This window comes from Phaenicophaeus curvirostris, chromosome 1 (assembly GCF_032191515.1).
Source record: "Phaenicophaeus curvirostris isolate KB17595 chromosome 1, BPBGC_Pcur_1.0, whole genome shotgun sequence".
NCBI classification, from domain to species: Eukaryota; Metazoa; Chordata; class Aves; order Cuculiformes; family Cuculidae; genus Phaenicophaeus; species Phaenicophaeus curvirostris.
Window position 1 is genome coordinate 86,769,047 of NC_091392.1, and position 16,225 is coordinate 86,785,271.

The following is a 16,225-nucleotide window of genomic DNA, read 5'->3' on the forward strand; positions in this document are numbered from 1 at the left end:
GCTCTGGAAAGAAAGAGGGAAATACTGAGACATCCTGTGGGCATTGAGTAGGGCATCCTGTGCCCTACTGAGACTAGGGCATTGCAGGGGGAGCTTGTACAGGTCTCTTTATGTAGACTTGGAGTCTACAGAACTGGCCAGACAAAGTGAGGACAATGCATCAGGTGGATGATGGCTCATCTTGCTCACAGGTGTAGGCAGCACAAGAGAGGAACAGGCAGTAGGCGCACATCTAACCCAAGGCAAACAGTACCACACGCTCATGTAAACCCCCTGACCAGTCCCACCACCCCTAGTCATAAGGAACAGCACTTCAGGGACAAATGGTACTCCAAGTGCGTGGGCAGAGAGACACCACAGGCTGTGGCAGAGAGTGAGCTAATGCCACCACACCCCCTGCATCCCACCTGTAGTTCAGACCTTCGCCCCACAATGGCAGTGAACCCGATCTCTTCCATGTGTCTCTAAGGGTAGCTAATGCCCCATCACCTGTCCCTGCAGGCTGACAGCATCTGGATGGATATCAGAGACGATGATGATCTGCCCACAGCTGAGGAGCTGGAGGACTGGATAGAGGATGTGCTTTCTGGGAAGATAAATACCGAAGATGATGATGATGATGACGATGATGATGATGATGACGACGATGACGATGATGATGACGATGATGACGATGATGATGATGATGATGACGACGATGATGACTAACTGTGATTCTGTGCAGTTTGACTTGTGGGGGCCAAGAGGTCTCCCCCTGTGGCAGGTCCCTCCATCCGAAGACCTGTGTTTCAGCGTCAGCAAGCACTGTTGCTCCTCTTTCCCCCTTGCCCCGCCCTCCCTGCCCCTGCCCTTGCCGGGACCCCCTAGCCTGATTCTCAGTGGTGCTGAGCCACCGGGGCGGACGGTGCCTGCGGGCACACAGCACCGCTGTAAATCATGCCTCCTTAGTAAGGACAATAGGAATCTGCAGAGAATTTGTCCCAGGTGTCCCAAAGCAGGAAGAAAATGCCTGCCTGCTCACTGCCAGAAGGACGCAGGGAGCCAGTTTGTGTTATCTATGCTCATTGGCCCAGCACTTACATCCAAAGACCAAATTTTGCTCCAAGACATAGGGAAGTCCACTATATAGTTTAGTCCTTTTATTAAAGGAAATGCCCTTTGCAAGTACTCTGCCAAGACCCCTCAATCCTGCAAGTTCTGCTGCGGGAGTCTGTAGCTACTTATTAACATGCTAAGAGCAGCAAATACCTTTGGGAGGGGAGAAAGGTTTTAGGGATGCTGTTCAAATTTTCAGTGATTCCATGTGAAAACAGGATATTCTTCTCTGGCAGAGCAATGCAAAACTACACACCATGGTCCCCATCTGAACCTCTTTCTTCTTGTAAGCTCAGGAGAAAGGTAGGATAAGTCCAGGTGGCCTGATGTAAGACATCCTGAACAGCTGGAAAGGCTGATCCAAATCTGCGCCCAAACTCTTGAGGCTGAAGATCATGGCACTGAGCCAAACCATTGGTCTTAACCTCAAAGAAACACCCGAGCATCTGCAGGCCAGTTCCAAACATCTGTAGCCAGGTCTGGACTGGGCCTAGCTTCCCTTTTAGGTGAATCTGAGCTGGATTGAAGATGGTTCACATGAGATAGCATACTCCTGCCAGTGGAAACTTTCATAGAGGCCCACCCTGAAGCCCAGCTATTCCCCATGGTCTTCCAGCTTTAGCTGACTTTTAATCCAAAGCTAGTATAGTATCTTTTCCCATGACCAAGATGATGGGAGGGAACACATTCATCCAATCATATTAAAAGCTGGATAACATGTATTGGGCAATGAGCAGTGAAAGGAGTTAAGCTGTTTGGATTTAAGCATTCAGTTGCAGTTACTCCTTGCTTAGAGACTTGGATGTCTCACTCTAGCCTGTGAGAAGCCCCTTCTGACTGCAGACTGAGAAGGACCTCAGGGTGCAAGTTCACAGTCAAAGAGGTCACTCATAAAGCAAGGGGTCAGCAACTCAGTCCTGGCAAGTGCAGCGCTATCCATGTGCAGGTCACTGTGACAGTGTTAGGTCTCCCTGTTTTCCCATGCCGGCAGATTTCAATTGTCTTAGCTTATTAGGTTTGACAATAGTGCAATGAATGGAGAGTTTGGAGATAGTTTTATCTTCATAAATACATTTATAAATATGTTCTCCAGTTGTCCAGACTTGTTAGCATAGGTAGGTACACATGTCCTCTCTTGCTACAGATGAAAAATATTATTCTGACCTTTCTTATAGCTGTTTACGTCAGAGGTAAGTGATGTTAGTGGAAATAACAGTGCAAGGGACAGGAGAATCGGAGCTTGTTATATGAATGCAAATCAGTCTCATGAGAAACAAGGTTTATACATTACACATTTCCTTTATCGGATGAACTGCAAAGCCAGACTTCATAGGTTGTTTTTTTTTCCTGCCTGTTGATCAGTCTCTTTGACTCTCTCTCTCTCTATATTTAAGCTGCAATAGAAATTTGAAACTACTGGTATAAAAAAGGCTCAAGTACTGATAATACGCCTATGTGTGCCATAACCCCTTGGTGGAAAGTGCCAGTATGAACAACACACAGCTGGGTATCCATATATCTCTATGTATATGAATGAATACTGTGCTTATGTGGTATGACTGCTTATATCGCCACAGGTCATATTAATTCCTCATTGGACATCAAACCCTCAACCCATGCTTTTAAAGCACACCCTATCAGAAGAATGGACAGGATAGCAAAGCCCATGGGTCAGCTTTCTGCCCTTTCTTGCTTCTTTACTGGGATTATGAACAACTCAGCCCCATCCCACAGGACCTGATGGAGACTTTCAAAAGCATTGAAATGCAGAGTTCTCTAAACGCAGAGGTCTCCTCCTCTCTTTCACTCACATATCCCTCTCTACTGGCCAGAGGGGTGGCCAGCACCCTCTTTCTGCTCTCTCTTTTCAGCTGTTTCCTCAGGAGGTTTGCTGGAAGATCACAGCTCAGAGAGAGTGGGAGCAATTGGGACTCAAGGTGTCATTTTTTCACATGGGTAAGAAGTGAGAAGAAGAGGCAAAACTAGCAATTTAGCAGTCTTCTAGTCTGTGATTAAGGGACAAATACTGCTTATGTTACTCACCTGAGCAAAGTACTTGTTTATTTTTACCTTGGGTCTTTTCCCAGGAGTAAAACATGTACAGTTTCACCATATATAAGGTAACAGCCTGCACAGGCCCTGCAGCTTCAGACCAGTCACTGCAAAGTGCTGTGAATTTCTATAAACATGAAGAAAATAATGAGAAGTTTCTCTAGTGCCTTTCCCAACTGGCACTGTGTCCAGACATCCCAGACATCCTTTATGTCTCTCCCTTTCCGCTGTGGATGCTGCCTATTCTGATGTGCCTCTCTCTAAATGCTCTGGAGGGTACACCTGTCACAGGCACAGCAGAAGGTCCTGCAGAAGGCACTATGGACGTGTTCAAGTGCTCAGGTGTTTCACAGGCGTGTACCTATGTCTGTGCATCAAACAACAGAGCTTGAGGGAGGAAATAATGTAGTGACTCTTACGTTTATACAGAGGCCAGTGAAGTCTGAGCTCATATCAGGGCTGGTGGGCTGGTGTCAGCAATTTATGGAAAGTTCCCCTCGACTTACAGAGACAGGTCCAATCCTGTGGCTGCCACTCCTTTGTGGTGCCAGCACAGTCCTTGATAGGGCCACCCTTTCCCTCCTCCCCCTGTTATGGTTTTCACGGTTCTCTTTGCCCACAATTGGGAACTTTTTATCTTCAGCTTATGGGATAAATACATAAAAAGTTAAAAAAAACAACATTGTGGCAGAGGAAGGATTGCAGCAATGAAGATGAACAGGGAGCAAAGCCTCTCCCATTCACCCATAATGGCTTCTTTGCCCCAGTTTTAATTTCATAGTGACCAAACATTGAATACAGTAGCACTTATAGTGAAGAAGATGGTAGCTTGAATTTGAGAGTCTTACTTGCAGGGACAGGCAAGATGCTGCTGTGGGGAGGTATCACCCTGGCACAAACACTCCTGGGCTCCATTGTCAGAAGTAGGCACCACTGGCACATGAAAGGCACAGGAGACCCTAAGAAGCAAAGTCAGCCTAACCCTGCCCCCTACACACTCAAAAGCCAACAGTCAGTACGTTTGGGTGAGAAACGAGCATAAAACTTCTTTATTTAAAAAAAAAATGCATGCGGGCAACACTGTTTCTGCAGGCAAGTCTGTCCCTCTCTTAGCAAATAGTTCTTTTTCTCCAAAGTGTTAATTAGACATTGAAATTAAATGGATTTTAATAGACATAAAACCCCCAAAGAATCATACTTTGCCCTCATCCAACTATGAGTGCTTCCAGCTGATCAGTCAGTTCAAAGTGCCCAAAAATCCCAGCCCTAACAGCCCCAAATATGGCAATCAACCCCCATTGCAAGTGATACATGACAAGAACATACATCACCTCCTCCCAGTCCCCGCATATGAGGGCAGGGGACACAGGAGTGGGGTTTCTTTGGTGTGCTGTACCTCAAGCCACCCCATGCTGCTCATGGGCAATGATCAAGGGAGAGGGAAATCCATCCAGAGCCATATACTACAGCTATCATAGAGAAGGACAGAGGAGAAATTTTCTGCCTTTGCAGCAGATCCAAGGGCACTGATGGAGAGTCTCTGTGATCCAGAAACTGCTGTGACCCAACGTCAGCCCTTTGGGAAACAGCTCCAGAAAGAGAGGACAAGGGAGGCATGCTGGAATTTACAGATTACTCCATATTTTCAGGGTCAGTGGTTTTTATGGTGTTTCTGAGGAGTGGTGAGTCTCTCCCGCACTGCTCATGGGAGAGGAACACCCCTGTAGTGACACCAGAGACCTCAGCTGCTTCTCATCCCAGAACAGAGCTACTCAGCCACATGCCAACATGCACGCATAGCCAAGGACACAGACGGCTTCTCTGTGTCTGTCCACAATCATACCTTAGAAACGACTGATTCAGTACCAAGACAAAACAAAAAGCACTGCCTTTTATTCCCAGAGAAAAAATTAATTAGATTGGAACATATCACTTCCCGGGTGTGGCTGACTTGCAGTGCTATGAAAACAGGCCAGGATTGCATCTGACTTCCTCTCTCCCCCAAAGCTTTGGTTTTTGAGGAAGATCCACACAGCCAGTTGCACACTCATGCCTGGACTTGGGGGTGCTGAAGAGGGAGAACAGCTCAACAGGCCACAATCTCCAAGGCCCTCCAGGCAAAGTAAACCACTGTCTGGTGTGGTACCAGGCTACTTATACAACCCAGGTACATCTACACCATGAAGTGCAATGCCATCCACTAGCAACTGGAAGAAGGAGAACACAGCAGGAAGTTTAATTAGCCTCAGTAATAAGGCTGCGCCAGCAGGACAATATCCTACCGAGGACCTAAGACTGTGCAGCACCCTATTGCACTGCAGCATCACCTGCCTTTACCCTGTTCCCCTTGTACCACTGGTATCTCAGCAAGGCAGCCCTCCAACAGATAGTACCGCTTGGGGCCAGTGGTGGGATGGCTCTTACACCTGTTTGGCAGAAGCAGATGTCTAATGTGATGCAGAACATGGGGCAGGGTCCAGGGCACAGCCAGCCCTCTTGACCTCGCTCCCGTAATGATCCCCGCTGGGCTTAAATGCTGCTAAACTATTTAAAGGAGGGTTTAGAAAAAGCCACAGAGCTTTCTCACATCTGAAGACCTGCTTCTGGAGTCAGATTACAAGCAGATTTTTAGAGGAAGCCTTTGGTGCCTCGTTCCCTACTTCTGCTTCCCTGTTATGTCTTCTCTTGCCAAGCCCCTGTGATAAAGGACATCAGCAAAATGTGCAAAGGTCTTCTGGTATTTGCCCTAATGATATGGACAATGAGAAAAAAATACACCTTTTTCACCTTCTTTTCATTCCGCTTGAATCTTCTGGTCTTCACTGGCTCTCCCAATTTTTTTTCCTCTCTCCATTTCTATCTAACCTGTCTTCCTCTTCTCCTCAACCCAACCCCACACCATATGGCAACCAGGATCGCTTAAGGACAAGCCTCTCCCCTGCCCCTGCTGTTTGAGCTCATCCTCAGCCCAGGGAGACAGCAGCCTCCCTCATGCCACTGCCAGAAATCAGCCGTGGCAGCATCTCATGCCATAAGCCATGGTTATGAACACATGGAAGGCCAACATTTCCTTCCTGAGGAGGAAGCTGACCAGACAAGGCTGAGACTGGCTTACTTTTTTTTTGGGGGGGGATGTGTGGTTGGAGGAGGGCACTGCTGTCACTTTGAGGAGGAATTAGTAATCCCAGTGTCACTGGCTATTACACCACTACACTGCCTGAGCAGAAGACAAGTGGCATGACTTCATACAAAAGATACAAACTTCAAGGGTTAAATGAACTGAATTTGCTGGAGGGTTTATCTTGAGAGTCAGCAGTAGCCAGAAAGCCAGCTACCTGCCCAAGAAGACCAGCAGCTGGTTGTCCCGACTGAGCCCTCCGTTGCTTGTGGGTGGCAAATGGCTTAGCCATTGGTGACCTCATCCTCCACTTCGAGATTTGTAGGGAGCCCAGCTTTTATCAGGTCCATACCTCATAACGCAGGTGAAATAAAATTATGTTTGAGTAGAGAACAGCCCTGAAATTTGCCTGGTGTTAGATTTTTTTCTCTAAATTCAGCCCAACATATCAAAGCCCAGATCCTGCTAGAGACAAAGAGGCTATTGAATGAAAAAACGTAACCAAATGTTTGAAGAACATTTTAGTCCCTGCAAAAAGAAATCGATGAAGGAATTTGCACAGCTTCCCACAGTCTAGTTACTGAATGACTAAACCAGTTTCTCCTAACCACTTACAAAGTAAAATTATAAGCAACTGTAGGATCTGGTATTATGAGTACTCAAGAACGAGCTTTTACAAAATAGAAGCTAAAAGTTTTGCAGATCTGTTTCACATCTGTGGCCCAGATATGATCAGCTCCTTCTTGTTCACTCTTTTAAAGCATGCTCCCAGCATCTGACTTGTGCTGAAGAGAGGTCCAAAAAGCTAAGAAGTTCTAAGCGTGTCTTAAAACTTTCAGAGAAGCTGAAGAAAATGTGTTTGATTCCTTTCTTCCCATGCACCAACTTTTCATTCATGTTACTTTTTTGAGTAGCAATAAGAAAAAAATATAAGAGGGGGAGGAGTGGGGAAGAAGAGGACCAAGATTAGATGTTTAAGCATTTGGAAGTCCAGTTTTTGCCTTTGTAAGAGATTTAACAATGCTTTGGTTTACAGAGAGACTTCATGCCTAGAGCAATCTGTAGTCTTTCTGTTTTTAAAATCTTTGTACCTTCATGTTTCTGAAGATGCTGCAGGCAAAACCACACCTTGTTCTCCCCGGTCTCTTCCAACGACTTCACATTGCCTCCTCCTCAGCTTAAAGTCTCTCCAGGTTTTTCTGCTTCCTCTGTATTTTGATACATAAGCAAGATGAACGCACTGAGCTATCCCAAATGTGCCTCCAGAAGGTAAAAGTTATCATCTGTCTTCCTCTTCTAAACTGCATTTAGTGCTGCCCACACAGAGCCCAAAGGCTGGTTGTTCCCTTTGTCTCTGTCAGGGCCCCGCCAGCAAATAACCATTCAGCACCTCCTGTGAGAAGGACTCATGAGCTTTAGGAGGCCAGCAGGCAGCAGCACTGCTGCATGAGGGCTCTTGGTGTGCCCAGGTTATCTGGGTTAGCTGAGCTGGAACCAGAGCAAGCCCCAGTCATGTAAATAAGCGGCCACCCTCATCGGGTCTCCTGATTTTGGGTGAAGGAAGATCATGTCAGGGCTTCTGTACAAGCTGGAGAAGTGGGCCTGTGAGAACCTCATGAGGTTCAACAAGGCCAAGCGCAAGGTCCTGCGCCTTGGTCAGAGCAGTCAGAGGTTTCAGTGCAGGATGGGAGATGATGTGATTGAGAGCAGCCCTGCAGAGAAGGACCTAGGGGTGCTGATTGATGAGAAGCTCAACATGAGCCAGCAATGTGCACTCATAGCCCAGAAGGCCAACCGTATCCTGGGCTGCATCAAAAGAAGTGTGGCCAGCAGGTCGAGGGAGGTGATTCTGTCCCTCTATTCCCCTCTTGTAAGACCTCCGCAGGAATATTGTGCCCAGTTCTGGAATTCTCAACATAAGAAAGATATGGAACTTTTGGAGCAGGTTCAGAGAAGGACTACAAATACGCTCAGAGGGCTGGAGCACCTCCCATAAGAAGACAGGCTGAGAGAGTTGGGGTTATTCAGTCTGGAGAAGAGAAGGCTCCCAGGAGACCTTATAGTGACCTTCCAGTACCTGAAGGGACTACAGGAAAGCTGGGGAGAGACTTTTGACAAGGGCCTGGAGTGACAGGACAAGGGGGAGTGGCTATCAATTAGAGGGGGGGGAAGATTTAAATTAGACACTAGGAAGAAATTCTTCATGCTGAGGGTGGTGAGGCACTGGCACAGGTTGCCCATGGAAGCTGCAGATGCTCCATCCCTGGAGATGCTCAAGGCCAGGTTGGATGGGGCTTTGAGCAACCTGATCCAGTGTGAGATGTCCAAATGGCACTCCTGGCAGGAAAGGGCCATTAACAGCAGCAATCAGACATTGATTCTATATCAGCATTAAGCTGCAAACAAAACAGAGGATGCTGAACTTGTATATAAAGACCCAACTCTCAAGGCTATGAGCCTAGGATGAGGCTGACAAGCCCATTTTCTTCTTTCTGCCAAATCCCTGCTTCTTAGACCTTCTTGCGACACACCTACAGCTGGCTTCCACAAAACCTTTACCCACACAGCTCCAGCCTTGCAAGTCAGGTCTTCCTCTGAGGGGCAAGGGGGGAACCAGCAATGGCTCCACACCCACCACACAGGCTCTGCAGTGTTATTTCCTTTCCCAGCCCATCTCCAAGAGCTGCACTGCAAACAGCTCAGGGCTGGGCACTGCCAAAGTACCAGCAGGATGAGCGGAAGAGATCAAAACCAGAGAGATCAAGGGAGGGCAGGAGGCAGGACCGAGCACACCCCCATCCCACCCTTCCTGCTTCCTCTCAGGCTTTAGGTCAGTGCTCTGTAGCCTAAACACATCCATCTCTCCCCAAGCAGAAAATAACCCGTCAGGATATTTCTCTCCACCAGTACTTATACATATGCTCTTTCTCTCCACAACTATTGCATTGTATGTTTTACTGAACAGCAGCGTCCTGTGGATTTTCCCAGCAGTTGAAGCCACTGAGATTTACAGGGCAGGGTACAGCTCCTAAGCCAGGTACTCCCTGTTGAAAAGACCTTTCCTGAAGACTGGATTCCAAATACTGTATAAGTAAGAAGGCTACTCTCACATTTCTTCAGGCACAGCTGCTCAGTCTTTCCAAGCTCTCGCATGCTGGTGATGGAAATCGGAGGTGGGGAGAGCCGCACCCACAGATGCAGTTGAGGCGAGATCTCTGCCCATTGTTTTAGCAGAGCAGAGGTTCACATCCACACAAACAAGGAGCACTGGCTTTTCTTCCTCTTGCCACTCCTTCTCCCTGCCAGGGCCAAATAAAGAACTCTGCCATGAATCCTGCACTTCATAATTCATGTGCAAACTACAGGAGAATACAGGAGGCAGAAAAACCTGTTCCCACTCCAGTCATTCCTCCTACCCTCACCAGCTGCATTTGCTCCCCATCCTTTGAGATTTCAGGTGTTCATAGCAGTCACCTACCTGTCTTTCTTCAGAAGTGATAAATGAGTTTGCATTTTACTGTGGCAGGGCAGATCAGAAAGGTCTAGAACGAGTGTGACAAATCATCAGCCTCAAAAAGGTTAAACCACAAGTTTGCAGGGCCCCTCCCAGACATAGCTAAAGAATGCTTAAAGGCCAGAAAAGCTTTTTTTTTTTTTTTGCTGAAAGGATAAGAGGAAGAGTGGGACAATCAAATCTGGTTTCAGTTTATTTCCAGAATTTTACTGTACAAAATATGCAAAGTGTAAAACGGTTTTATGTTTCAGTTTAAAAACAACAAAACCCCATCCAGATATAACTTAAGAGAACCCAGCTTGGAACAGAACAATTTACTAGGCTAGACCCACAGTGCATTAATGTCACAGACACCAGGAATTTGCTTACTTAAGTTCACGATTAGAAAAGAACAGAAAAAACAGGTACCATTGCAGTTAAAGTCACATGTGCAAAGAGGAAAAAAAAAAAAAAGAGAGAAATGCTGGTTAGTGTCTATTAATTAGAAAACCTTGGCAAAACCCATCTTACTATACACAGTTTGTGTAGAAAAAGTATTACACAGTGATCAGAAGGGGGCAAGGGAAGGGCGTTTGCTCCCACCCCTTTCCTCAAGACACAATTAATGCTGAATCAAAGAAACAGGCACAGAAGAGTGTAAGATTCCTTCACAGTTACATCTGTGCAGGTAGCGAGCCACAGCATCCCCTCGTCCATGCAGGAGATATCCCCAAAGCATGGTTAGCGCCGGTGAGAGGCGCTTGGGAAGCAGCCAGAGGGATGCATTCCCTCTCTGGGCAAAGCAGGGCTGGCTGCCTGCTGCCCACAGGGCTTCCACATGTTACAGGGATAAAAATACAGTCCCTCAGAGGGACGCAGAGGGGCAGATAACACCAGGGGCACTGCTGGTGCTGCAGCAACCCACCTCAGGAGCATTCCAAAGCACTGGTCACAGAGCAGCTGTCAGAAACGGCATCTTTTGGTCATCATCTATCGGACGCAGCAGCTTGAACGTAGGAGAATGCATATTCCTGTAGAATTCATGGCCCAAAGCCATCTCTTTCAGGAGAACAGAAATTTGGGGGATTTTAAATTAAACAAAACCAAACCACCCAAAAAGCTCAACTCCAAGAGCACTTTCTTCTTAACACAATTTAAACACTGAACCCACCAAGCCTGGCATGAGGCTTTACACATGTATGATGCACACACCTATAAGGGAAAAAGCACACAGAAACGCAAGCTGAATGAGAAAACAGAGATCCACACACATCTCATGAACAGCTCTTATACAGCAGGGCAGAGCTGAGCACAACCAAAGAGTAGAGTCTGGGACCAGACTACAGCTCTTTTGCAGAACGCTGCAAGACTTTTGTTTTACCTTTTAGAAGGGCAAATTTACAAGTTTTGGTAAGCAAAATGAAATTGGCTTGGATAGGTTTCCACATTTAGCACGGTATGGATCTCCCCAGTTTCTTCAGCAGCAAGTGTTGGAAATGAGCACGTCTCAAACGAGACTTTTAAAAGCTACTTATGCAGAACCAATTTCAGAAACTGCTTCCCTGCAGCTTTTGGCATACTTGGCAACATTTGATTCCCAAGGCTTTGCATGGAGATCTCCATCCCAAAGGAAAAGGTCAGAAGACTCCCATGAGAGCTGGATTGGTTTGGACCTCCCCCAAACTTGTGCCTTATGCTGAGCTGCCCACAAGCTCCAGCTCCAGCACCTCCCATCCCAGCAGGTACTTGCTCTGCCTCACAAAGGAACTTCAGGGGAAACCCCAGGGAGGGGAGGACGAGAGCTGGAGATGGAATGGCTGAAGTTTCTGCCAGGAAGATTTTAGAGGCAGTAGAAGTCAGCTGAATAGCTGGTAGAGGCTGAAATCAGATGTGCCTTTCTCTATAACACTCCCTTCCCAGGTCAATAGCTCCTGCTGCTTTGAAGGCATCCAGGGCAACACCAGAAGCAGGAGCTGACCTTGCTCTGTAAGCAAGTTGTGTCACACCACCCTTTCATGCCCAGTGCATCCCCCTGCTGCCTACAGGGGTGTGTGGCTGGCAACATCTCGCCTCTGCAGGGTGAAAACTGGTAGCTGCAAGCAGCTCCCCCCACCTCCTCAAGCTGAATACAGGGACTGAACAGTATGCTATGGAAGGGAGTGCTAAAATGCTTACATTTTTGAGAGCGTTATCTGCTCTGCTCCCATGAGTGGGAAAGGAGTCTGAGACCTGGGACAGCCCCACAGAGCCTGCACAAGCATGGCTGCAGCCACATGGCAACAATGGGCTAACTGATGTGCTAACAACCTTTGTCTGGGCTAGTTACAGGACTAGTCCAAAAAGCCAGCCTTTTTTGGAAACCCACAGCCATTTCCATCTGCTCCAGAACAGTTGATGGTCTCGGCTGCATGTGGTTTTGGAAGATCTCAGCATAGTTTGGGATTTAGGCTGAAACAAATCTGAGAGCAAAACCAAAGCCTTTCAAGTATCTGAGCAGCAGACTCGAGAATCACAAGAAAAACACAGACATGAAAAGAGGACTGGAGCATCACCACTCCTGGCTAGGCAACGCAGCACCCTATCAAATGATTCAGTCTTTAGTGAAGGATGTCCAGGGCAAGAAACACTGTCCACTTCAAAACCAAAGTTGTCTTATAAACCACTTGAATCTTCATAAAACACAATTCTCAGGCAGGTACAAGCATCCAGGCTGGGGGAGGGGAGGAGGAATATGTGCAAGGAGACAGCACAGGATAGAAGAGGCATATAGCATAAACAGCCTGCGCTTGGCTGGCAAACCCCACAAGCCTTATTTATGCTCAGCTCTTGGCAAGCTCTGCAGAAGTAAGGACTGTAGGATCTGGATCAGAGCTTCATTCCTTGTGACTCAGTTCTTACTCATTAGCTGGCTATAAACAGAGTTAAACAAACCAGTCTGCTCTCACTGCTCAGTATTTTTATAGAGAGTCTGAATTCCTATAGATGCCACAGATCCATCTGTGGATCTCAAAGCACTTGATCACAAGTTGAGTTTAGGCTCATAACACCCCAGTGAGGTAGGATGGACAGTGATGCCCTGATTTTGCAGGAAGGGGAAACAAAAGACACCCTGAAAAATAAAATGTCACCACCCCCCCACCCCCAAAATCCTCAGGAGTCCTGATTCCCCTTTTAATCTGTCCACACCCCTAAGCAGGTTGCATCTCTAAAGAGATCACTGGAGAAGCCAAGTCCTCTCCTTCAGATATGATCAGGCAAAGCCTTCACACTGATGACACAGGGAAGATGGTTTAACGTAGGAGTTGGCCCTCATTGACAGTGCCCTTTCCGGCAGCAGGCAGAAAAGGCAGCGCTGAACCACAGCACACAGATAGAACCACAGCAGACCCAGAGCAAGCACACTACGCTTCCATCTGGTTCTCCATGTGTTCAAGGATTTAGCGCAATTAAGACATGAGTTTCCTGAGCAGATATTATCAGACAACCTCCCTCATGGGGGAGGGAAAAGGAAAGGGGAAGGCAATCCTGGGAAAGTAAGAAAGTTTTGCAGAGGTACCTGTGACAAGGTGCTCTCAAGCACATGGCACACCCAAGCCCCTCGCGAAGTGGTTCTTGTTCTGGCTTCATGGAAAAGAGCAAATTTAGCCACAGGCAGTAGCCTCCACACAGGCATAAGTGCTCCATAGTCTCCCAAGCTACTTCCAGTCTCTCCCACCTTGCTCTTTATGCACACTATAAAAGCCAGATACACGCATCTTTAGGAAAGCCAAGTGCAAGATACTATATGCTCCCCTTAATAAACCAATCTACTTTTTCAAAACAGAACACTGAAGGCCACAGTCAATAAAGGAGTCTCCATACAAACTACCAGAAAGTCTGACACAGAAAGAAACCCAAACACTACGCTTAGAGAAGGGAAAACTACCTACTTCCCATCCTTTAAGGGACATGGGACTGATCCCATTATGCATAGTGCCATCTAGTCCTTCACAACCATGTCTGGCACATTACATGGAGAAGACAGGATCCAGGTGGCTACCACACACTTGCAAGAAAGATGCAGGAGACTGCAGGCGTCACTTGGATGGGAAATCATCACTTTGGATCCTCGCTCACCAGGGTGCTTCCTTGATCCTAAGAGGGCTGTCCGGAGGTGCTGTTGGACATGCAGCTTCATTGCTGCTGAAGCAGGAAGAAGCTGGACTCCCCCTACCCTGTCCCCAGCACCCCCTGCTTAAAGTGACTGCCCCCTCCCACCAGCTTGCAGTGGGCACTGGCCAGCCCGCACCAGCCATACCACGCAGGACTAACAGAGCCCTGCTCCCAGCTGGGCCACCTCACGCTGGTGGGAGTGTGAGGCAGCCCCAGAAGCTGTCAAAGGAACGCAGGGAAGGCAAAATGCAAAGGGAAGGGCTCTCACAGGCCGCCTCAGATGACAATGCACCCTGGCAGAAAAAGGCACTGGTTTACGTACCTCACTGAACTCAGGCCCTCTCTGTTAAGACATCGTATGCCCTCTCTGTTAAGACATCATACGGAAAGCAGGTCTTATCCTGCCCAATAGATATTTGCATGGCAAGAGACTAGACAGAATGAATCAAGCATTTGCATTCACACAAAAAATCCACTTCCACAGAGCTGGGGGAGGGTCTTGAAGGGATCTGACCAAAGGCAGGTCACTGCCAGCCTCAGAGCTCGCTGCAGAGTCACGCAATGCCCTGTGCACTGCACTTGAGACACTCATTTAGGCTCATCATTAAAAGCAAACCTTTCAAAACTCCACAAATCACAGATGACAGAGGTCACATACGAAAGCTGCACTGATGGGCAAAAGTGGCCTTGCAAACCAAACCATAATTTAAGAGCCACACATCTCCCACAGGAGTAGATCCCTGTACAGAGCAGGAACTCCCACAGTATAGAAAGGCAGGCAGATTCTCAACATTCAGACATAGTTTGGTATTTCTTAGGTATAAGTGAAGGCTTATGGTGGGAAAGGACACACTTCAGTGTTTCTACAGCACAGCAGTTCTCCAATGCAAGTGCACATCACAGAGGTCAGCCCTTCCCTGTCTCCTCTCCTCAAGGAGGGAAGTGTTTTTGCCAGTCTTTCCTCCAGATGCACTTGAAGCTGGCTGGAGAGGGAGGCACGTTCCTGCCCGCACCCTCTTTCCCCTCAAAGAGGCTGCCAGACGTAGGGAGGGTCTGTGATTTATCTGAGGAGAAGCCTACTTACCTACCCTGTCCCAGTGCAAATACGCAGCCCTTGCAGGTGCAAAAGGAAGTGGCAGTAAGGCAGACCCCAAGGGGACTGTGGCTGAAGAAATACGTTCAGAAAGTCAGATATAATGGGAAACAGGGAGCCATGGGAGTGCCCAGCACAGATGCAGGCAAGCAGAAGAGAGGGAAGTAGCTGAAAGATAACAAAGCCATGCCACATAGAAGAGTTTCACTAAGAAGCACTGGTAGAAAAAAAAACCCAAACAAAAATAAATGAAAAATTGAAGAGCTGTTAAAACAGGCTGATCCAGTTCAAGACAAGCAACTTCAGAGACACAGAGAAAAAAAACAAAACCCACCATGCTTGTACAGGTCCAGCACTGAGGAAGAGGGCACATGGAGAGGAGAAAAAGAATAAGTTTTCAGTCTCCAGACTAGATGGCTTACAGAAGCAGCCCTCACGCCCACCCTCTGATACCCTCTCTCTTCTCTGAGTGAGCAGGGACTGCAGCCCCTGCCCGTGCAAGGAGGTTTCCATAGCAGAGAGGTGAGCAACGTGCTCTCAGAAACAGCTACAGAGAACAAAAGCGGAGGCAAAAGTAGAGGCACGCGCATGGCATAAGGCAGCGCTCCTACAGAAATACTGATGTTGCAAACTGTGCAGAGAAAGATCATGAGATTTACAGTATCTCTGGAAAGGGAGCGGAAAAGAAAAAAAATCTGTTCTGTCTCCAAGGCTGAACTAACCGAGCCAAGTCACCCTGTCACCTCTTAAGATATTTCTTTCTAGATAAGATATCCCAGCTCCCCCCCTCCCATTTCCAAATAAAGTGCAGATGGTCAAATATTACTGGTCCATCATCTGCCAGTTTCAGTCAGCATTGGGGAAATTAAACCCAAAAGCACAACATTGAAAAAAATAAAACAACATCCCCCAACAACCCACCCTCAAAATCCCTTAGACTGAAGTCTCAGACTGTAAGCGGAGGACAAATTTATGAGATTTAGGGTCTATGAACTCTTCTGAGAGTTTGATGAAGGGGATTTTCTTCACATTAACAACAAGGCTGAAGTCCAAGCACTTGAGGACAAAAACAATGCCGTCTTGCAACCCGCTTGTGACTGCTTCCTCACTGACAAGCATCCACTGCTTGGAGAACCAGCGATCCCTGTCGTACTGGAGGGTTGGGCCTGGGTTGAGGTAACGCTCCAGGAATGCCTGCCAAGAGAGGGACACACGTTAGCGC

The 16,225-nt window shown here is 47.5% G+C and overlaps 2 protein-coding genes across 2 annotated transcripts in view; one reads left to right on the forward strand and one right to left on the reverse strand.

The window, feature by feature from the left end:
- Positions 1-2,541, forward strand: part of CASQ2 (calsequestrin 2) — a 34,343-nt gene extending 31,802 nt beyond the window's left edge. Inside the window, exon 11 of the mRNA XM_069867114.1 lies at positions 502-2,541. Within this exon, the coding sequence (XP_069723215.1) occupies positions 502-708 (207 nt within the window). The 3' untranslated portion in view covers positions 709-2,541. The remainder of the gene's footprint in view (positions 1-501) is intronic.
- A 7,409-nt stretch (positions 2,542-9,950) lies between these two features.
- VANGL1 (VANGL planar cell polarity protein 1) overlaps positions 9,951-16,225 on the reverse strand; it is a 46,285-nt gene continuing 40,010 nt past the window's right edge. Inside the window, exon 8 of the mRNA XM_069866994.1 lies at positions 9,951-16,197. Within this exon, the coding sequence (XP_069723095.1) occupies positions 15,937-16,197 (261 nt within the window). The 3' untranslated portion in view covers positions 9,951-15,936. The remainder of the gene's footprint in view (positions 16,198-16,225) is intronic.